Below are 23,618 nucleotides of genomic sequence, written 5' to 3'. Positions count from 1 at the left end.
GCAGTGTAGGGGGCGGGCTTTAGAATCTAGAGAGCATTTTGATTGGTCTGCGATGATGTCACCAAAATCTGAGATTCGTTTTAACGGAAGTGGGAGACTGTAAATTTTGAATGCTTATATCTCCTAAATGCAAATTTTAGTTTTGGAACATACCAGCTTATTCATAACTTTAAGGCTAACACAGTCATACTAAAAGCTAAACAACTTAAATTTTGATTTCAGTGGACCTTTAGATGCAATGTAATGCTACAATTTTAAAATGTATATATATTGAAAAGTGTATATCTGGAGTTGTAAACAAAACCCTTTTATTTTACTTCTTTAGAAAAAATAATAATAATTTAATAACATTGTAGATGTAATCAGTAGCAAATCTCAAAATTTCTTAACTTTAATACAATTTTAATATCTGACATCAGTTATCAACCACAGCATACAGTATTTTTATTTTCTCATTATTATTGCATCTGTATCGGACAAAATTTTTATATTGGCGGATCCCTAAAATAATCTTGGTCATCTTTAAATTAGTCAAAATAACAAATGTAGTCAGTGACTACAATAAAAAACAACATTTTAATTGCAATATATAAAAAAATGTAAGTTTCACGTTTATCAATAGCATCAGAATGGACATTTTTACAACACAAACTACACACACCTTTTGGTGGGCCTCCTTCTTCTGTGTCACCAGGTAAACAAGGCAAGTGACACATTCTCCCTCTTCACCATAACCCTTGTGGGAATCAAACGTCCACTATATTCCCTTCATACACCGGATCCTTTCACATAGAACAAATAAACACCATCAAAGCCTCCCTCAGCCTTCCAATTGTTGCTCTGTGCCGTGTTCCCACCTGTCCAACAGGACGCAAAGCCACCACTTATGAAATATTTGGACACTCCAACTGCATCTCAATGGTTTTCACAATAATCAAAGCTGGTCAGGCTCTTCTAAAGCGTGTGCATCAGAGAGTATTGTTCTGGTGGTCTGGATTTGCTCCAGGACTATTCCAGAACAACAAAGCACCCGGAGGCCTGCCCACCCCTGATCTGACACAAACCAACTAGAATCCACCCCTTACACACTCTGTGAACCAAGCCAAATTAATATGATGCTTTACCAGACTAAATTTTATGAATGCATACTGTTCTTTAAAGCTCTATGGCCACAGTTTTCAAGCTCCATCTAAACACAGCGAAAGGGTTGGGGTGAGCACCTGTAAAATAAAAGCAAGCTTTCTGGTGCTCTCACAAAGAGAGTGTGTGATGATAGGACATTCATTATGTTGGAGTCGGTAGCCTCGCTGTCTCGGACACATTCCATTCATATCAGAGATAACCAGAGTCTGGTGTCCGTCAAACAAACACTAGTACATAGTCAAAGAGGAAGAAACCTAAAGCTCCAAAAAAAATAAAAAAATAAAACTCTGTGGGAACAAGCAAAGAGAATCGGGCAGCTCCCAAAACATTGCAGCATGATATCTGGGGACAATTCTGGACATTCCAATCAAACTTGGCACTGTAACCTGACCTGAATAAAATTATAAATGTGTAAATACAAATATAATTATTGAATATGATTAATCTAAGCAGCATTATACCATTTTAAGGACTGAATACTAAAAATAATGCAATTTGAGATAAAATATGATAACTTCCAAACATAATATTGAATGACTACATTCAATTTGTCCTCAGAAAGTGAAAGAAAACATTTAATAGAGGTATTGCATTAAATATGATTTCAAATATCCCACAAATATCTTGGTTTTTATACTACATTAATTTGCCCATTCAATGTGTAAATATATTTATGATTATATAAGATATATACAATAGAACAGAAGCATACGTGATTAGTCTTGTTTACATTACAACACATACATACACACACACACAGCTCTGGAAAAAATTAAGAGACCACTTTACATTGAGAAATCAATGTTAAGTGGTCTCTTATTTTTTTCCAGAGCTGTGTGTGTGTGTGTGTGTGTGTGTGTGTGTGTGTGTGTGTGTGTGTGTGTGTGTGTGTGTGTGTGTGTGTGTGTGTGTGTGTGTATATATATATATATATATATATATGATTAACAAGGCTGTTGGAAGATTTTACAAATGACATTCGGTCCAATAACATGAAAAATCTCGGCCTCGCCAATATATTTGTCTTTCACTATCAACTATGAATATTTTGTAATGAAATGCTGCTGTAGAAATCTTTCTTCAATACCAGGATGTGACAACAAGCACCTTGAGAGTTAATAATAGTCATGTGGCTTTTTGAAATCCCTCAGCACTTAACATTTGCCCCACATGGTGTATCCTTCCTTCCATTCTCTGAGCTAAGACCTGAAAGAAACTCACTCTGTTTTCCTTTTCTTCCCTCTACAACTGCACATATTTGGATTAGCCAAAAAGATTCAGATATATCCTTAATAATAAGCCAATAATTTCAATAGTTCCCTGCTACATTTGGCCAAGCCTGAGGTCTACAACTGCGAGGATTATTTAAACAAGTGTTTACAGCTTCTGCTTTAACAGGCCTTAAGTAAACCAGAGGTATAGTCCTAAGGGCTAAACTTAAAGACCTCCCTGTGTGTTTGTTCAAGATGACCCTAAGGTGCCACGCTGAACCTTAGCCAAAAGTAAACATACTTTGAGTATCTACTCTCTCTTGCTCCAGCAGAACCATAACATGGGAACCCAGTGAGACGTCTGTCCCAGGAGGACAATGGTTACACCACAAAACCCAAAAACATCTGGACATACAAAGTGTTGGACAGTGACAAAAACCACCATCATTCCCCTTCCAACTAACTCAGTCCTATGAAAACATACACAACTCCTGTTGTGAGGAACTATATCATGTGTCTTTTCAGATTGCGTTCAGTGCACTACAGCTGACCACACCACTGAGAATTTATATTCAAATTTCGCAATTCAGCACAATTTTGCATGTTGCGGAATAGCATCTAATAGGAAACAACTTTTGTGACACATTATCACTTCTTGTGTACTTTAGTATGTTGTCAGCGTACTTGGTGAGTTAAAACTAAATTTAGCCATGCAAATGTAACCGATTACAATGCGCAGAGAAAAAGGAAATCTTTTGAACATCATTCTACAATAAAAATTAATTGAATGAACATTTAAAATATTCTAGTCACAACACACCTGCCTGTAAACATGCCTTAACCTGAACACCATTCACAACAAGAATACCAACATGAAACTCAACGATATTAAAATGACAAATACTTCAAATACCAAGATCGTATCTCACAAAACTGTTATTCATAAATCTCAGTACCTCCATATCCACTGTACATTTTGTGGTGTTGTCTTCGAATGAATGCCGAATAAAACAAGTGTGTATTCCACTTCAAAGTAAATGGGTAGCAGAAAGAACAATCACAGTTCCAGCTGTGGTGGTCTTCATCTCCTTCTCGTACTCTCACAGCACTGGCAAAAAAAGAAATAGAGGTTGCCAGGAAATGAGAAGGCCGTCGCCCTCTTCGCAGCCCACTCCTCCCCCTCTTTCTGTTTCCCGTTCACTTCCCTGTTTGACATCACACTCTTCCTGCCTCTCCCTTTTCCAGCAAACGGCCTACAGTTTGTTCTTAATGATAAACACCCAGTCCAGACACACTCCAGAAGTTTCCAGTGTTCAAACTGTTAACAATGAATCTGATCCGGTCATATTGAAATAATGTGGCAATGAATAGCATAAAACATGGACTTGAACGGGGGTTTCAAAACCTAAAATGACTTGATGTAGTTATTTATTGAGTAAAACTTCTGGGGGGGGAAATAATGTTTTAATCTTACAAATTGCAGCAATTTCTGACAGTATTTGTTGATTTTGTTCTTATTAAAATGATCTCGAAATCAAGCTCAAGCTTTAAATCTAAAACACTGGTCCTGATCTCAAGACTTACTATCTAAAATGTGACATGCAAGCAGAGTTTTGCCTTTGGCTACTGAGAATCAAAGACAACATTGTGTGGATTTTTTGTAAACTGCTAAAATATCTACTTGACTTCTACTTCTGTTTAAGAGTTTTTGAAAGACGTCTCTCATGTGCACCAAGGCTACATTTATTTTTACTCCAGTCTTCTATTCTAAAATGATTCTATTATCCTGATTTGCCACTCATAAACATTTATTATTATTATCAATGCTGAAAAGAATTGTGCTGCTTAATATTTGTGTGGAAACTGTCATTCATTTTTTAGGATGAGGGTAAAAAAGAAATGATAGAAGGTAAGAACAGCAGTTATTTGAAATGGAAATCTTACTGTCAATTTTGACAAATGAAAGTTGATAAAAGAAAAACATACTGACCCAAACTAAGTAACAGGATTTATAATAGGATAAGAACTCTACCTACACACCTGCTAGTATGTTAGAACATGTGACAGTGTTAAGGAGTGAGTCACTGAGATGATTCGTTGAAACGGCTGATTCATTCAAGAATGAGGCATTTATGAAAAGGTAATTGAATTCATTCAAAGCTCTAAATCATTGAGTAACTCATTGTTGTGAGATGTCTTGTGGTTCTGCTGTGACCTTTGTTTGAAACTATTTTTGCTGCTGAAATAGCATTTAAAATGTAAGTGAATTAATGTTAATTAATTGTTTATGGAACTGTCATATGAAATCAGTATTACATTTTCAACCAAAGATGGTATTCAGAGAAACAGCACTCTTGCTTGATTGATGTCGTATCATGTTGTTATAAATATAAAAACTCTCCATTTTAAAGTTTTATGTTAACTGAGTTTCCTTGTGTAAGATGCGCTCATTTGTTTTCAATTTCTCCTGAAGAGGCTGCGTGACTGTCAACAGCACAACTTGTTACCGTCAGTACATTATACATTATATTTTATTATCCACTATCAATCAACACTTACATTAAATGAATGCAGAATTATTCTTGCATTCTGGTGATTCCCTAGATAATTTTTGTTTTTGACGTTTTAATCAGGCTACTTGTCCGGTCGGCCAAGTAAAATTCTCTTTCACTTGACCCTAAAAAAAATGCACTTGTCCCGGACAAGCGTTAAGACTGATCCTTGTAATGCTACTCTGTGTGTTCATTTGGCGGCTACTATGAGACATTGGTGGCACACTGCAGCTAGATCAATATAAGGAATGGTAAAACATGCTAACGTTACTCACGGTAAATCAAGAAAATGAGAACTGTTTTGAGCTATAACAATGATCAGTTTTCTGTTGATGAATGCATCCAAAAAGTTACTTGTCTGTCTAATAAAATACATAATGTATTAAAGCGACTTGGTGTTTCCATGATTTCTACAAAATAAAACCAGAAATTGAGGTTAACACAGGTTTGTTCTCATTAAAGGCGACACACGTACATGGTCCATGTCCTACAATGTAAAACATTTTTTGTTTTTTTTTGTTGGTTTAACTTAAAAAATTAAGTAACCTGGTTGCCTTAAAATTTTGAGTTTATTGAAATTAAAACTTTGAGTTGATACAATGAAGGAAATTTGTTTAATAAATAGAAACTCAAAATATTATTGTATCTGAACCACATAAAAATGTGATAAATCATGAAAATAGGACTATTTGGCATGTTTCACTGCGTCATCAGAAATAAAACACACACAATTACCAAATATGCTTACAAAATCTTTTAATAATATTTTAATAAACATTGTCGAATCTCAAAAAAATTTCATTGTATTAACTCAAAATTTTAATTTCAATGAACTCAAAATTTTAAGGCAACCAGTTAACTTTTTTTCTAAATAATTTTTTACAGTGTAGGTAAAATAGCTTATTTCTCTGGATTTAAACATTCTTGGAAACATTTGGGATAATGTAAGTAACACAAGCCAACCAAATATAAGTAAAATTGTTCAATACTTTAATAATTAATAGAATTCTAAGATAAGCTGCAAAATTTCACTTCAGTTTCCAGTTATCACGAATTTCCCCATGAATGACTCGTTGGGGCTTCAAAGCGATGACAACAGCACAGTTCAGCACAGGTCAACTTAACACGACATATTATTATTACGTGGCTGAGATGACAGATCAAAACAAACATCTGTGATGTTCAAATGAGAATAGGAGTAAGGGGAAATGCTTGAGCTTGCATGACTGGTTTTTGTAGAGTAAACCTAGACTTCACCGCTTCCACATATACTTCTAAAGTGCTGTTCAGCCCAAATTCCTTCCTCTTTGTGCATTGCCATGGCATTCATATTTCATTAATTGCCATCCATATGGGTCATATGCAAAATACTTTCGATTCTATATAAGTTGCTGTGGCGATTAGCGACCTGTAACTATAGGCTAAAGATGAGATTTCTGTCAGCATCACACCACAGACAGCTGTCTAGGTCACATCAGTCACTCAGCAGTACTGAAAAGCTGTTGTGAAGCAGTCACAAAGCTTGTCTGTTTGCATGTCTGACTTTGTTTGATCTATTGTCTAACAATCAGATCACACGAGATCAGACACAAAGAGGCACGCTTCAACGTACACTACAAACAAAAACCGATATATATATGCTAGTTTCACACTAGCTGATATCAGTACAACACTTTCTCCCTCTATAGGTCAGCAGACTGAACCTTATCTTAAGGTGTCTGAATCATTTCCTCACACAATTTATTACTCACACGATGTTATAGATGAGGCCAGCTTGACTGCGGTTTATCGGTGAACCACAGCATGGCATCACCATAGTGATACTGCATCTGTTATGGTGACACCAGGGCAATAGACGGTATGAAAATCGCATGAGGGCGCAGATCATGCACAGTCTAACTAGCTGACTTAAGCGCTGATCATTGCAGAAAGAGAAATTAACTGAACATTGTGAATGTGCAATCAAAAAACAGGAAGTACAGATAATATTTCAAGAGCTAACATTACCCTTATAGCTTTTCAGAGGTCCTTAATTGGTGTGACAAAAGTGATGAAATAAAAATGTATTAAACTTAACATTATTCTACAATGTCTATTATGATGAACACATGGTTCGAAGCACATAGTGCAGGTCCACTTAGGGCGTGTCCGAATCCACTTTTGCAAGTTTAATTATGGAAAAAAGGGTCTGTACGACAGGCGCATAACCTAAAAGGGTTGTAACTAGTATCTTAATGAGTAATGGGTGTGATTTGGGCATGTGCAAAATAAACCAATCATTGTCATATCATCTCCTATTCCCTTTAAAAGTCAGTTGCGCTTGCATGGCAGATTCACTATTTACATGGGCGACATTTGCGAGCAGAAAGTCTGAACGCTTCTCTAGAGAGGAATTATTTCATTTTTAATATAAAAATGTTTGTGTAATGCTACAGGTCCCTGTGTGTGTAATAAGCATAGTCCATGCACAATGTACAACCGCTTATAGGTGCATTACTAATGTGCCCTTTAAAGGGTTAGTTCCCCTTTAAGGCATTTTTTTTAATGGAATCTGAGAGCTTTCTGACCCCCTCCATAGACAGAAATATAATTAACACTTTCAAGGTCCAGAAAGGCAGTTAAAATAGTCCATGTGAATACATACAGTGGTTCAACCATAATTTTTACGAAGTGATGATGAGAATACTTTTTGTAAACAAACAAAAATAACCACTTTATTCAACAATTTCTTCACGTCGGTGTCAGTCTCCTTTAGGTTGGTCAGCTCCTGTGTCAGCATAACACGCATGCGTCATGGCGCTCATGTGAACAGCATCGGTCAATGGAAAGTCGGCGTGCTGGCGTAGCTCTGACGTAACTCGGATGCGCTGCACTGTATTAACTACAGGCAGCATTAATTAAAAACATTATTTAAAAAAGCAATTGTAGCAACTCCTGTCAATTCTATTGTCGCACTCAAAAGCCAATGAACACTCAGAATTTGTTAAATAAATGCTAGTTAAGTACAGTATTTTTATACAGCTACTGGACACTAACAAATGACTAATGGCATTGCGGTTTATGGTAAGTAGTACCTCTCCATAAGGTATGCCAGATGAAACGGCTAACAAAGTCATGTCCAAAAGGTTCTTCCGACAATCTTACAATGACTCACAAAGAGAGACATCTGGACTAACACACAATAACACCAGATGAAATATCCTCTGCTATCTCCGCACACACAAACGAATGGAGGTAGTGAGTTTCGTGATCCTTAATAAAATTAGAAAACAGCTATGATTGGTCCATTCTCTTTCATCTAGATTACAATGTCAACAACACACAAAGAGGGTTAAGCCTGTCAAATACAGATATTAGTTTGACATCACATCCTTCTTGGTCGGACCCCGGACTTCTAACAATCTCTCTTTCTGTGGCGGCTGATTAATGGTCATCCAATAAGACCTTAATATCCTCCAGTGCCTGCCTTCAGTCTGATAGCAAGTGAGAAAGGATGCGAGGCAGGCAGAAAATAAATAAATGCTTTTTTATTGGCCATTTGAAGAGTTGTTGTGGCTTTCAGTGGAGGCAAACTGTACTCTGCATTTTGAGCAAGAGAGTTATCACTGCTGACTTGGCTTTACATCCGCATGCTAAAAAGTCCATACTGTCACTGACAATGAAACTTAGGATAAGGAAAAGGCTTTAAGAACATTTGCAAAAATGCAAAAAATGTATCCTACTCAAATTCAAAGGAGATAAATGAAAGAAAAAAAAAGAGAGAGGACTAAACTCACAATTTCACAAACAATTACAGACGGCAAGACTGTATAGATCTTATTTAAAGATTATTTAAATAAACATGGCATTCTTGAGTAAATACTAAATGATAGTTTCTTAAAAAAACATATGTTTAGAGCACCTTTCCTTAGAAGTGAAGTTATCTTATAATCTCATGTGGTATCTGTGATCACATTTTTTAAAGTGGTAATATAGAAACCTGCATACCATCTTCACACATGACTCAACATGAACACATGACATGATGGATGTTCCATGCACTTATAGCAAATCACTGTAGATAAGTTGAAGAAGAAAATTCCCACATTATGGTTTACACTTTTCCCCACATAGCCATCATGCAGGTAACACAATCAAATCATTTCCTCAGATACAATAATGCTTCTGCAAGCCAAGGCATGCTAACACCCATCATAAATACATCATCTCCAGTTTTATATAATCCCCTCACAATTTATGAACTATTTAGTCTATATCTGACAAGAGAAAGTTTATCAGTCATCCTGCAGATCGTCTCAGCTGCAGGGGTACAGGCAAGTTTCTGGAGCCTCATGAATCCAAGACTTTTCTGTTTAATCGCCAACTGGATGCTTACAGGTTTATGGGTCACTCTGCACTGTAGAAGTACAGTCTGTCAATGGCTTTACACAATATTTTACACAGTGCTGTAAAAAACACAATATACTTCTATACAATGATATCACAGTTTTTAAGTGCATAAAAGATATAGTTCACTCAAAAAGGGAAAAAAAATTCATGAGTCATCATTTAGTCACCCTCATGTTGTTCCAAACCTGGATAGGTTTCTTTCTTCTGTTGAACAAATATTCTGAAGAATGTTGGTACCAGACAGTTGACAGTAACCATTGATTTCCATAGTATTTGTTTCTCTACTATGGAAGTCAACTGTCTGGTTACCAATATTTATCAAAATCTTAATTTGTGTTCAGCAGAAGAAAGAACTTGTTTAATATCGTTCTACAATATATTGATATTTCAGGTTTATTATTTGTGTATTTAATACATACATAATATATCCTATATATTAGGTTCAAATGTAGATTTTTAAATATTCCACGTCATTGTCACTCAATTCATGAGGTCATACAAACTGTGTGTATTATTCCAAGAATTAGGAAATGCTGTTTGAAATCATCATACTTCATTAAGTCTCGAATGTCACATTTGACGTGCTGTCAACAACCCAGGCGCATTATAGAAATTGAGTTCCTCCAGACCTCAGTGGAAGTCTGCATGTGAACAGAATTCTAAAACAAATTTCATGCGTGTTGGCATTGTAATAATGCACCATCAGGATTCCATCCAAAACAGATATTTAAAAAGAAAACAGTTTATTAACTATTTAATGATATTTATATAGACTGTCCTGTCCCATTATGAGCTGTAATCTGAGTGTAATGGGATATGAGAGAGGTCTTTAAAGGAATAGTTCACTTTAAAATGAAAATTCTGTCATCCTTTACTCACCCTCAAGTTGTTTCAAACCTGTATGAATTTCTTTCTTCAGCTGAACACAAGGGAATATATTTTAAAGAATGTCAGTAACCAAACAGTGAACTGGAGCCATTGACTTCCATAGAATTTTTTTTCCCTACTATGGAAGTCAATGGCTCCAGTTAACTGTTTGGTTACTGATATTCTTTAAAAAAAAATCTTCCTTTGTGTTCAGCTGAAGAAAGAAATTCATACAGGTTTGAAACAACTTGAGGGTGAGTAAAGGATGACAGAATTTACATTTTAAAGTGAACTGTCCCTTTAAGTCTCTGAACTTTTCCAAAGACATCACAGTTTACAATAGATTATGACCTATATGTAGGAGTGTGGGTGTAGACAAAAACAAAACATCTTAAAAGGAAAAAAGAGGTGGTGGGGGTCCTTCCCAGTCTCGCTTCATAAACAAATCAAGGAATCTTCTTAAAGCCACAGGCTTTGAGAGGACCACTGGAGAGAGGGAAAGAGGATCAGACAAGAAAACCTTCACTTCCTGTTTGTTCAAACCCTTCAGAGACAGAGCAGTTGGATTTGTGGTCTGGTCAAGTCTAAAGCCCTTCACTTAACTCAAAAGAGGATGTTCATTCTTCTGTGTGAACTTTTCATTACTGTTTGAGGATGTCACTTTAACACCGTGTTCTAACCAGCCACGACGGAATCAAGTGACGATTATATTTTAGAAAGGTTTCCATTTCTGTGAGGTTGCACACATGCAAAGTATGCTAATGATAATATCAGATATATAAGCTTTACTTATGTTATAAGCGTCTAATGTAAGTTTGAATAGCATTTTGTGTTACTTTTTTAGCCATATAAGTGGATAATTCACCTCAGACCTTCAAAATAAATTAAACAAAACAAGAATGTGAACAAACAATGTGTATTCTATGACAAATATGCTTTCAGTCACTCAGTATGTTATTTTAAAAATGTTAAAATGGTGTAATGTTAATTAATTTAATTATGTAATTGTCCATGTCATTGTGTGTGCAGTGCACTAGCAGAAAGGGTCCGCCCACACACACACTCTTCTGAATGACTATCATTTTTTATTGTGATTTTGTCGCGTCTCACAGTCGTGTCACGTCCGGTGTGGGCAGACATCTCTCTGAAATCTTATCGCATCACGTCTGGTTAAGACACATCTAAAGCCTTATTCATATGTTGCACAGATGCGCTTTGTCATTTTTTACATTTTTATTTAACTGTGTTCGCATGCAGAGCACTAACACCCGGCAGACAAACACTCCTATTTAAAAAAAAAAAGCATTTCTCAAGCCCATCTGAATCAAAACATGAAATCACAGTCGTCCTCTATTAATAACTGAAACTCAAACATTGTTTGGAAAGCAAACCAGAATAGCTCCAATACATTAACTAGCACTATCACACAGCAGTAAGGCCATCACTGGATTCAGGAGCTTATGGACTAGCAATAAGAATGTGGAGTTTACCAAACGAGCGCGCACACACGAACACACATATATATATTAAATCAGCCAGTGTGACCTTTCTGGAGGATCTGCCGGCACCACTGGGAGTATCAAGCAGGATTATTATACATGAAGACACTTCAGCTCGCTGAAAGTTTCACAGCAACTCTCTACAGCTTTTTCCAACCATATTAGGGTCTGTGTAGCAACAAAACAGATTCATGTTATGTCATCAAAAAACGCACTTGAACAATGAAATAAATGCTGAAACTAATTACCTATTGCTCTGAAAATCTGACGTGCCAAGCGGCAAAAGGATCTGCTCATGGTACAGTCTGAGATAGATGAGTGATTTAATATAGCCTCAGTTAGCCTGGAGCTAACTGAGGCTATAATAAATCACTCATCAATCTCAGACTGTACCATGAGCAGATCCTTTTACTTACAGGAAGAGTACTTGACCTAGGTCACAAGGTGCTGATTCAGAATATTCTTAAAGGGATTAAAGTCTCTCTTGTTTTACTATAGTGAAAGTCAAAAGGGTGCAGTGTTGTTTTAGACCACTTTGATGTTAAGGTTGAAACATTCTTCAGAAGAAAGAAATAAAGGTTTCTAATGAAAGTAGGATGAGTAAATCCTGCTAAAATGTTTCATTTTTGGGTGAATATCACTTTAGTTAAAGCACCTCTTTTGTAACTATTATCTTAGAGGAAAAAGAAGCTAGAAATGAAAATGGACAATTTGACACCTGCACGGAAGAACTGCATGGAATTTCAGTCAACGCATTCACAGATATCGTGCGCCTGTTCCTCAGCATTTATGTTTGTCTGAGGGAGTTTTGACAGTGGTTGTGGCCTTTGGTGCAAATACATCATCGATGGCAAGCTAATCACAGACACTCAAGGAGTCATTGTGGCTGTAAGGTAAAGGCGGTCACCGGCTCAGAGAGCAGTGTGGGGCATTGGGTTTGTACTGTGTGTTTGTGGCCGCACAGCTGTCTTCGAGACTGGATGGTGTAAGCTGATTAACAGAGAGCAGACTGGCAAAGTATAGTGATCTGTCACAACAGACAGCTCTTTGAACAAGTCAAGAGGACCAAACACACACCTGTGGCAAAATAGAAAACAGACCCAATCTCACATAGGCAGTGGGGATCTTGGAGAGTAAGATTAAAACCAGCAGATATTCTAAATTATACTTAGCACCATGATCCAATCCACCTGCATGGCTGTCATCAACACCCACACCGGGTGATGGAAAGAGAATAATGTTCTTAGTGGTACTGAAACTCCTAGGATGAACTCACTGTCAGAGATTAGGGGTCAACTGATATTATTTTTCAATGCTGAAACAAAAATAGCAGAGTGGCGATGGTCAATAAAATAAACAAAAACTATGACTTGATAAAAATATATATATTTCTGAAAGATCATTGTGACACTGGAGTAACGGCTGCTAAAAAAAAGAAGCTTTGCCATCACAGAAATACATTATATTTTAAAATATATTACAACAGATACCAGGTCATTTAAATTGTAATAATATTTTTCACAGTATTGTTGTTTTACTGTATTCTTGATCAAATAAATGCAGCCTTGGTGAGATTAAGAGACTACTTTCAAAATCATTAGAAAACCTTAATGTTTCAGAACTCTAAAAGCGGAACTGTATCTTTTTTTTTCAACACTATTTTGCCCTATTATGAAGTCATCTTTTTTGTATTTTAGGCCATCGCCACTCTGCTATCTTCATATCAGCATCAGCTTTTAAAAAAAATTAAAAATAATTTGACCCCCAGTCTTCATTTTTACTGTCGGTACAAATGATGAATCTCCCCCCATACCTACCCAGTGCTGGGTCAGTGTAACCCTATGTTGGGTAGTCTGTGCCAAACCGGTTAAAACTGAATACATTTGTCAGTCATTTTGTGTTCTGTACTTAGAGAAAACTCCCTGAATTCAATTAAGGTTTGTATTACATTGTATGCCTATCAAAATATAGCTGTACAAATAGGGAAACGTCTGTAGGCTCACATTTTACCTTTTTTGTTTACATGAACATAGCAGCTAATGTCTGCACACTATCCTTCTCCAAACGCAGCGTACACCGGATCTACACTCAAACACCATAGAAGTTTCACCTTCCCCTAAACAAACGCTTGACCAGGGCTGCCGTGTAGGGGTGAGATTTACAGGGTACCACATGATACGATAGACATTACTGATAATATTAAGATACAGCAATTCTGCAATAATCTATATTTTGTTAGGCAATCCTTTATACATTACAATATCTGTCTAACTATGAAGGCAAAATGCCTGTGAAAAGGTCAAAGAGTTCCCAAAATAAAAATTAGCCCATGATTTATTCACCCTCAAGCCCTTCTAGGTATGACATTCTCCTTTCAGAGTTCAGACGTATACAATCTGAACATTGCACACCAATTACGCTCATCATTTTGTGAGAGGTGCTACACTTTTTCCGTAAGTCACTGATAATGGAAGGCGATTCACCGGAAGTTTGACCATTTACATTATAAAATATTTACTTTATTTAAATATAGATATTTTTCTTACACGAGAGCATCGCTTCGCTTCAGGCCTTTATCAACCTCCCGGAGCTGTGTGGAGTACTTTAACAATGGACAGATGCACTGTGGACTTCAAAAATGACCCAATAGTCACTGCCATTAGGGAACGCCAGGACATTTTTAATATAACTCAGTTTTTATTTGTCTGAATGAAGAATGTTATAATAGGATGACTTCATGGGCTAATTTTAATTTTTGGGTGAACTAACAATTTAAGTGCAGGCTTTTCAAAACAACTCAAATTTATAGCAAATATAAAACCCCAAAACCCATGCGCTACTGTCCAATGTTTGTCTTGAGCGATCACATAAAAGTTATACTGATCTTGAAAACTTTCAGGTATCCTGCGTCACAGTTTGTGAGTCCCGTGCGTGTGCCTTGGGGAGAGAGTGAGTCACCCAGTCCAGATGCTCGTCTCCCCTGTACTGACTCAGTAATAACAGTCTTCTCTCTCTCTCTGCATAATAATACACTCCAGAAATACACAGAGTACTATAATACACAGCCTACCTAGGAATTACACAGTATGCTAGGCCAAATACAACTCGACTACACATTTTTGAAATACACAGAGCCATGATGCATGTTGTCGTGAATGTTGTTCAATGACACATTGCCATGGCAACCCTATAATGACAGTCAGTTTAAACACATGGTCCTGCTGGGTCGTATTCAGCACGCCAAGATTATGCTTTGCAGCGGTATACTACAAGAATGGCACCGCGTGCTCCTATTGTGAAACATCCAGACATTGCTCAACATTCCAGCATTGTGTAACAACTCACCGCACACTCTCAGGTGTGCTTACTCTTATTTGATGAATGTGAAAGGAAGCCAAAAATAACAGGTGACTTAGTCAAGAACTTTATCTGCAAACAAGAGCTTTAACTCACCTGAAAATTATTTTTCATGGAATCAGGAACCACCGTCTTCAGCATATTTGACATTTTTCCTGAGACGTTTGTTTTAGCTACACATTCTCTCTCAATATATTAAAGTCTTTGTGACTATTCAGTATATCTTACGGTTTATGCATTTGCTCAAAAAATGTCTTAAAACGTTTAATATTTACCTAAATACATACACAAGATTTCCAAAAGTTTAGGAAAGTAAGATTTTTTCATTCAGCTAAGATGCCTTAAGGGGGGAGGGGGGGGTGAAACACTCAGTTTCAGTCAATCTCATGTCAATCTTGAGTACCTATAGAGTAGTATTGCATCCTTCATATCTCCGAAAAGTCTTTAGTTTTATTATATTTATAAAAGAAAGATAGGCTGTACCGAGTGTTTCCGGAAAAAACCGAGCGGCTGTAGGTGTATCGTGTGGGCGGAGCTAAAGAATGATGAGCACACACAATGCGGTGACGTCCTCAAGCGTGGAGAAGAAAACGCTACCCTAAATCAAATTCAACTAATACAGATATGATCCAGAATCAGATCCAGAGGCTGAAATAAATTGAACAGGAGAAGCAACAACAGCAGGACGTCCGTCTCTGTGGTATGTACTGTATTTAGTGGCCTGTCAACATTTGTGTGTGTTTACTCGCAGTTTATGAGGACATGATTCGGTTTATGGACTATTGTATTCGACTAAACCTTAGCAGTAGCGAGCAAAACGGTTTTGCACGTCAGACTAGTGTAACGTTATACATAGAACAACAATGGAGTAACCGTTAGCGCATTTGAATGATGAAGCACGCTTTGTGAGAATGCTAGGTTTATGTTTGGGTGGTTTTACAATAAACAAACTGACACCTATAGTGGTCAGCTAAACAAATGTATTTAAACGTGCAGTATGCAACTTTTGGCCACTAGGGGTCACTCATTCAAAATAATAACAACAGACGTACTTTGATGACGTCGGGAAAGTGCGTGGGCTCATGGGAGTTGTTGTCATTATTGCCACTGTCAACCAGCGAATCTGGCATCTCCAGCAGAAAACATGTTCACTGACAAGGTAATTGTTATATTACATCTCTATTATTGTTAAGTTTAGTTACGGCTTTTCACTTTATGTAATGTCAATCTAATGAAATAGCAGCGAGCTACCGTTACTTAACAAACTTATCAGTAACGTTAGATAATGTGCGAGACAGAATGTTGTGCGGGCGGTCGCTATGCCAACATACCTATAAGTTGGTAGGCTATGTTGACATATTAACCGCGCATCATAATTTGAGTTACTCAAATTATAGATATATTGACATGGCATCCGCGATTGTCGAACATTCTGTATATCAACTCTTCAATAAGGAAATAAATTTCAATTTAGTTTATCATTACCAACATAAAACAGTAAATGAGAGAACCAGGACCACCAATACGTTGTTCATTGGAACACGCGCTGTGTCGCTCCCCACGTTCATCAATCATTCTAATAAACATTTATTTTGGAACTCAGAGATATATGAATAAGTAGATCATTATTAAATAGATATTATATGTAGCTAGTATTAACATATGATAAAAGTGACGGTCACCTTATATTAATTGACCAAGATAGTGGCATATTACCTTATGAAGCTAACGTTACTTTCTCCAGCTACATATAAAACCAATAATAGCTAGTCCATCTGCGTTTTACACATGACATCATCGTGTCACCAAATATACGGATAGAAATACTTTTGAATCAGTTTTTAAAAAAATAGCTCTTTCAGTCTCCAAAAACAGAGAATCCGCCTGTTTGAAAAGCCGATACAAAATGTATAACATTACGTATTCAGCTAAACGCGTCTCACTGTGGTCAAGATCGCTATGCAATATGCAAACATACAGCATGTTATGATTATATGATTATTATGTTAGCTGAATGGTTACTTAAATGACCTGTTTATTAAAACGCAAGCGAGATCAGCATCTCTCTACAGTCCGAGCTTGTCACGAAGATTTCGCCATCTTTCAAAGGCTTCTCCAAGGTTTACACGTCTCTTGCTTCTTCTACTGTCCCAAAATCTTCTCGGGTCATTTTTTTCACCCGTACGTTTGCGCTTTGTTGAGCTGGCAAAACGTACAGGCAAAGAGTAGTCATGATCCATTATCATACAGACTTTTTTATACGGGGGTTCCCCTTATACTGTCTGTCAGTGTTCCTCTTTGAGTTTGGCGGTTCCGCCCATAGATATCTATGGTTCCGCCGAGTTCGCAGGAAGCAAGACGCAAACGTGGATATGACGTGAAAGACTGGCGACATAACGGAAATAAAGACACGGTCCGTGTCTTCGAATTAAAATATTAATTTCTCTGGATTTAGAAGTTAATTGGAACTGTCGGGATAATGTAAACACACAACTTTAAAAAATATATAACATAGATATAGTGATCTTTTATATTTTTAATGCTGAAACATTACATATTGTGCCTTTAAACACACACCATGGATCGCATGCTCCATTGATAAATTAACTAACGTTATACACGATCGTGTTGTTCACTGATGTTTACTCACGTGACGATAGCCAACAACATAGACATTTGAAGCAGTTTTACTCACCGCCTGCTTCTAAAGCAGGACCGAACCTTTATCGTCACCGCTCCGTCAAAAACACACTTCTTTGGTATGATTTGGTGAAGTCCTGACAGCAGTGAACGGTGGAGATCCACTTTTGCGACGCGACTGAAGCGATGTTGTGAAGCTTCCCGTCATTTCTGCGTTCAAAACGGTTCAAATGCAGCGCTGCCTTCCCAGAATGCTGTGCTGAAGCGTTGAAGTCGCTTGATGTCACTCATAGGAATAAAGTGGAGCGCGGTGCGACAGAAGTTTTGCACGGACAACTGGATCTGCACCTGAGTGAGTGTTTATGGGCGTGCATTTGCTCTTTTGCCTCAGTCGCGCGCGCACGCGCGCGCACCCTTCCGGGAGAAGAGCCCGTATGGCCCATTAACGCTCTATTAACGACAAGCCGAGCCATACTCTGAAAAAACTCTCCGAAACTTGTGAGAAACCGGAAGGAGTATTTTTGACACAGAAATACTCCATCAAACATCCAACTTAGTTTTTGAAACTTTGTCTATGTTTAGGATGGGTACCCAAGTCTTTAACAGTGTAAAAAGCTCAGTATGCATGAAACAGCATTCCCCCCCCCCCCCTTAAATAGATTAAAAAACTGCCAGTAAAGACATTTATAATGTTACAAACTTAATAATTCATTTTCTATTGATCCTAATAAAAAATCATGGTAAACTGTATCATGGTTTCCACAAAAATATTAAGTTGCACGACTGTTTTCAACATTGACAATAATAAAGAAATGTTTCATATTAGAATGATTTCTGATGGAGTTTCGGTTTGGACAACAAGCTTCTTCCCGGGTTGGTGACATCATAAACCTTACTAGTCACCGCAGATGTGACTTCTGCCTGTAATGGTAAGGGCCGTGGCGTTTCCAGACAACCTGTGCTTGGCCCTTCAGCCAATAAAAATACATGAAACTACATTTGGCCATCTAACCAATCTAAGACCATTGTGTTTTTCAGAGGGATGGGCTTCATAGAAGCAGAAAGCAAACGAGCTGTTCAAAGGACAGTGGAGACTGTTTTAAAGGTAAAATATAAGAAAAATACAGCATTTAAAAAAAAAAAGAAAGAAGTATTAAGACACGTTATACTGCGCCCCATAAACACAACCAAGCCTTAAAAAAAAACACGGAATCACCCCTTTAACTAAAAGAGTAATGGACCCCCCAAAAAATGAAATTCCCTAAACCAGTTTTGAATCGATTCATTGAAACAGTGTGAACTGACTTAGACAAGATGAATTGAGTTTGCAAACTGAAATTACCTTTTTTGTGACTAAAGTTATTAATCCTCTCTTTTTTTTAAGGGTCACAAAAAAGCAAGGTTTGTGAATATAGTATAAAGGCACATTCTTTAGAACACATAAATGGGCAAAGAGTAAATCAACTGCAACCATATCATGACTCTAAGCCTACTTATAATATTGTGAGGTAGTGAAGTTGCTGTGCAAAAAAAATAATATCCTGACTTGTGTTTGTCTCTTCTTCACAATGATATCATCATAAACACCCCCACAATCATTAGGGACGCTAGGAATACATTTCTCTACTCAGTCAGAAAACAGAATCGTATTGCGGGTGCGAGTAGTCAGCCAATCTACACGTGGGGAAAAGAGCTGGGCTATGGAAGGTTGCAGCACAGACGGATCATGGGCGGGAGCTCTGGACGAGGTAATGAGAGAAAGAAAAGTTCAATGAGGATTTAATGACTAAACCAAATAACTGCACGACACTGCAAAGTTATATGTAGGAGTTACTTATTACCAGCGCATTATTGTTTCACAAATCAAAAAAATATCTTTCTTTGAGAAATGAAGAAATATATTCTGCAACTATCCACAGCAGTGTGGGACAGCACTTTGTTTCCAAACACGAAGGTTAATGTGCATTTGGTTAACATTAGCGCAAGGCTTTCACAATGCTGTCATACTTCATAGACATCACCGTCCCCACTGAACAGCGCTGTAGTTTTAGCAGCTTCCTGTTTATCCAAGAGATAGGACTGACAACTATGCTGGAGTTTCCCGCAGTCACACAGCCAGAGGCAGAGATGTGGGCTGTCTTCTGAAACAGAGCAAACTGAGTTACAGTACCTAAAAAATCCACCAAAAATATTTTCGACGAGTCAGGCCTCTAGATTACAATGATCGCATACTTGATAAAAAAAAAATTGTGCCAATATGTAGTTTTATCATCTTGTAAGATTGCAACAAACGCCGTGCTCTGTGATGTTTTATTAGCCAGAAAATGTATATCAAGCACTGGTTCAATCGTCAGTCACAAAGATTTGTGAAACTTGAAAACTCTCAAACACACCAGTTTTCAGCTCAACTATTCAGAAACATTATTGAGTTCAATACTGACTCTCTGACGGAACTGTGTGAAATTTATATGAATGAATGATATTTACAACTTAGGCTAGTCTCAAAACATGCCTCTACTATTTTTTGTGTGCAAAAAACCCCCGCCAAAAACATACCAATATACAAACAATTCCATGCAATTTTCAGCTGAAATTAACAGATGATCAATTTCTCACAAGGCAACAATAAAAAATGCAAGTACAGATAAAAGAGCTGAAAGCAAGCTAAAATGGCATTTTTATTTTCTCTCACATTTACTTTTGTTAACACCAAGGCCGTAACCGTGTCTTAGACATATGGGGGGTACTAGAGTTTTCTTTTTGCATGGGGGGGGAGGGGGGGTATGGGTCTTATTGGTTTATTAAAAAGGAATTCAATTATTAAAGGATTAAAAAGGATTTAAGAAAATAAAGAAAAATAAATAATGCTGGGAAAAGTTCCAATTATATTGTACTCATGAAGTAAACTATTTGCGCTTTTTTTTTTTTTTAAATATGCACAAAATTCACTCTTATTTTTTTCTGTCTAATATGTAAAAAAGCAAAACATTTTTTCACGTCAAATTCTGATAGTATTTACATGAATAATGTCCTATTTTCAATTCAAAATGGTGAAATTCAATTAAAAAAACTCTTCTTTCACTGCTATAGCTAAAGTGTCATGTTGGGGTTGGAATTCACACTAACAGTAAGCACGGCTTCTTTGATTTGATTGGCCATCTCACTCATTTCTGACAGTGATGAGCGCTGACCACTAGGACGGGCCAACCTAAAAATATAACATTTTACTTTGTCATCCTAGCAACAAACAAAGCAGTGTTTAATGGAGTACAGCAGAGCAGCATCAAGAATATCAAATATTGTGTGTATGTGTGTGTTGGGGGGGGAGGAGGAGGAGGAGGAGGAGGAGGAGGAGGAGGAGGAGGAGGAGAAATAATTTGGCTATTTCTAATTATTTGGGGGGACTTGTTAGCCTGGTCCTACCAGACTCTTGTACATTTTATTTGTACAGAGGGTCTGGACACTCTCCATTGACAAGCATTAACTTCCTTGAAGGCGGGTACTGTATTGAAGATTTTAAAACTACTGGATCTACCAAGAGCCACTCTGGATCTGCCATAACCAATCACTTACGTTTGGTTAATTTCATCTGAGAAAACCAGAGAATATACAGAAGTACGTAGAAGGGCAGAGCCAGACGGGGGACTTGTCCCCCTCAATGTCTATGGTGGTTAAGGCCATGGGGCACCACTGTAAACCTAAACCCTCAAAATAATGAATTGGGTAAGTAGAGTCAACTCAAATTAAACAATTATTTCAAACAAATATACTTTTATGAGTATTTAGAACTTTCTACCAGCAGGCTTTGCCATGACACTCAAAAGTGTGCAAGTGCAAGTTATTTTCAAGTGCAATAGTTCATTATACATTTAGTGCCACCGAACATTTTATTTCTGAACTGCTGAGTTATGTATAACAACAACCAACATAAAACGTTGCCAGACTTATGTTCATCACCTTTTAGCACCAGCTTCTTTAGTATCAAGAAACATGCAAAAAGCAAAAATTTAGCAGAAATGCTTACACAAGCACGTTTTTTCCATTGAGCCTCGGTTGGGTACTTATATGGCACAAATACAACCCATGGTTAAACCAGAAATAATTTACAACTACAAAAATTAGTTTATATAACTTAAATCACTATAATCTGCATGATCACAGCACATAGCAGTTGTTGTTAGAAGCTAAAGTAATAAGCTATGAACTCTGTGAACTGAAGCATTTCTGAACCACCATCTTTATTGAGTGATTCTCAATGACTATAAAGAAGTAATTTGGCACTTAAGCGTTGTCATTTTTTGTCTGGGAGCCCTGCGAGTATATTGCCTGGAACATTCACCGGACCGAGTCACTGCTCTGAGCAGGGGTGAGTTGGAAAAAAAAAAGTGTTGTGTAAAAATGAACAACACCCACTGTGGCGGCACACATTGCAATCAAACAAATTAACCACTGATAATAACATGCCACACAAATTACAGTAGGAGGCCTTGTGTGCATGTGCTGTGTGTCTAAAAAAGGAGGACAATGTGTATTATTAGACTTAGAATGAGACATTTATATGCTTAAAGTCCCAAACTAACTCCATTTGAACAAATGGGAAAAGTTTCTGTTCTGCAAGAAGAGCGTCGAAACTTCAAAGCAGCCACCGCATTACCAGTGAATGCAGGTGCAGAAGACCGGACGAATCATTTGTAACTTCCCACAAAAATCCAGACACTCATTTCAAGACGCGCTGGCTTCCTCTGAAACAAGTGATTGTCTGACCAACAGGAAGAAAAACTAATGCACTATCTGCTTTCACTAGGAGGAAGAGAAAGCATTGTAGAAGATAAAAGGCTAAATAGACGCTGGCAGCTAACCTACATTTCTGAGAAACAGAATCTCACAAATTTGTGTACTCCCAAATCAATATGCTTCTGGATTCTAACTGTCTTGAAGAGTAAGTAAGGTAACACAGATTTCATTTCTAGCCAGAAGCGTGATAGTAACTGTAGAGGATTTTTTTTTAACAGTCAACTGGTCCTTCCTCAAGGCGTGTCTATTTTCAGAATGGTCAGCCAGGACAGCCAGTCTTTCCTCTGGGGGGAGGACGTGCATGTCTTTGTGAGGAAACGGAATGAAAAAGAAAATAAGCAGGAGATAGTTTATAGAGAGAAAGTGAAGGGAAAAACTGATTTGACTGAGTAAAGAGAGAATTCCGTTGGGTTGAATCATGTAAATATGTTACTTAATAAAGACTTGGAATTACAGTACACATCTCACACACTGTTTGAATGAGCTTATATCGACTAAAAAGAGAAAATAATGCAAACAAACAAGCCATCCAAACGAAGAATCAACAAGAAAAAAATATTAAAAAAACTAAATATGCACTAAACCACTCTAAATATCACATTCAAGTTCATTTAAATGCTTTAAGGACTGTATTCCTTATTAAAATAAACAAACAGTACGACAAGCAGCACGCTTTTGCTTTATCACTTTCATGGCTGTTCTTGATCAAATCATTAGCTAAATTAGGCCCCTTCATGTCGGGCCAGGTCTGCACAAAGGACAGATTGTGTGGCCCATGGTGCTGCCCACAAGGCTTTGAGTTTTCCAAAAGAAGTGTTCCCACAGTCTTCACAGAAAGTACGGCTGCTAGTATAGCAACACGGCCTAATGGTTAGGAGAGTCACAAGATTTGCAGCAAATCTCACGTGCAAGTTCATAAATAGCACAGCACACAAAGAACTGGAAGTCAAGACACAGCCACGTCAAAGGAACGAAGACATTTAGCCTATTCCGTTTTTCCATGTCATGTGGAGCGGACTAGGATGCCTATAAAGTGGTAGGACAGGCAAAGGCAGAAGTCCATTTGGGGACCTAAACAAACTTCCAAGAGGGGGACTGATGACTTAAAATTATGGATGCACAGACATTAGGGTTGTCCAATACAGATACGTCAATACTATTTTATG

General features: G+C 37.4%; 1 protein-coding gene across 4 annotated transcripts in view; it reads right to left on the bottom strand.

Annotated features, from left to right (window-relative positions):
• Nucleotides 1-23,618, bottom strand: part of ripor1 (RHO family interacting cell polarization regulator 1) — a 75,217-nt gene that overhangs the window by 32,507 nt on the left and 19,092 nt on the right. The window contains exon 1 of one of the 4 annotated variants that reach the window (XM_067418872.1): nt 3,311-3,468. The exons of 2 other annotated variants lie outside the window; for them this stretch is intronic. In XM_067418872.1, coding sequence (XP_067274973.1) covers nt 3,311-3,329 — 19 coding nt within the window. In that variant the 5' untranslated portion in view covers nt 3,330-3,468. Of the gene's footprint in view, nt 1-3,310; nt 3,469-23,618 lie in introns of those variants that run through there. One more of the 4 variants, XM_067418875.1, reaches the window with a different exon arrangement.

The sequence above is a fragment of the Pseudorasbora parva genome, chromosome 16, assembly GCF_024679245.1.
Source record: "Pseudorasbora parva isolate DD20220531a chromosome 16, ASM2467924v1, whole genome shotgun sequence".
Lineage (NCBI taxonomy): Eukaryota > Metazoa > Chordata > Actinopteri > Cypriniformes > Gobionidae > Pseudorasbora > Pseudorasbora parva.
The sequence above is the reverse complement of the archived record's forward strand: the minus strand, read 5'-3'. Positions and strand labels throughout refer to the sequence as shown.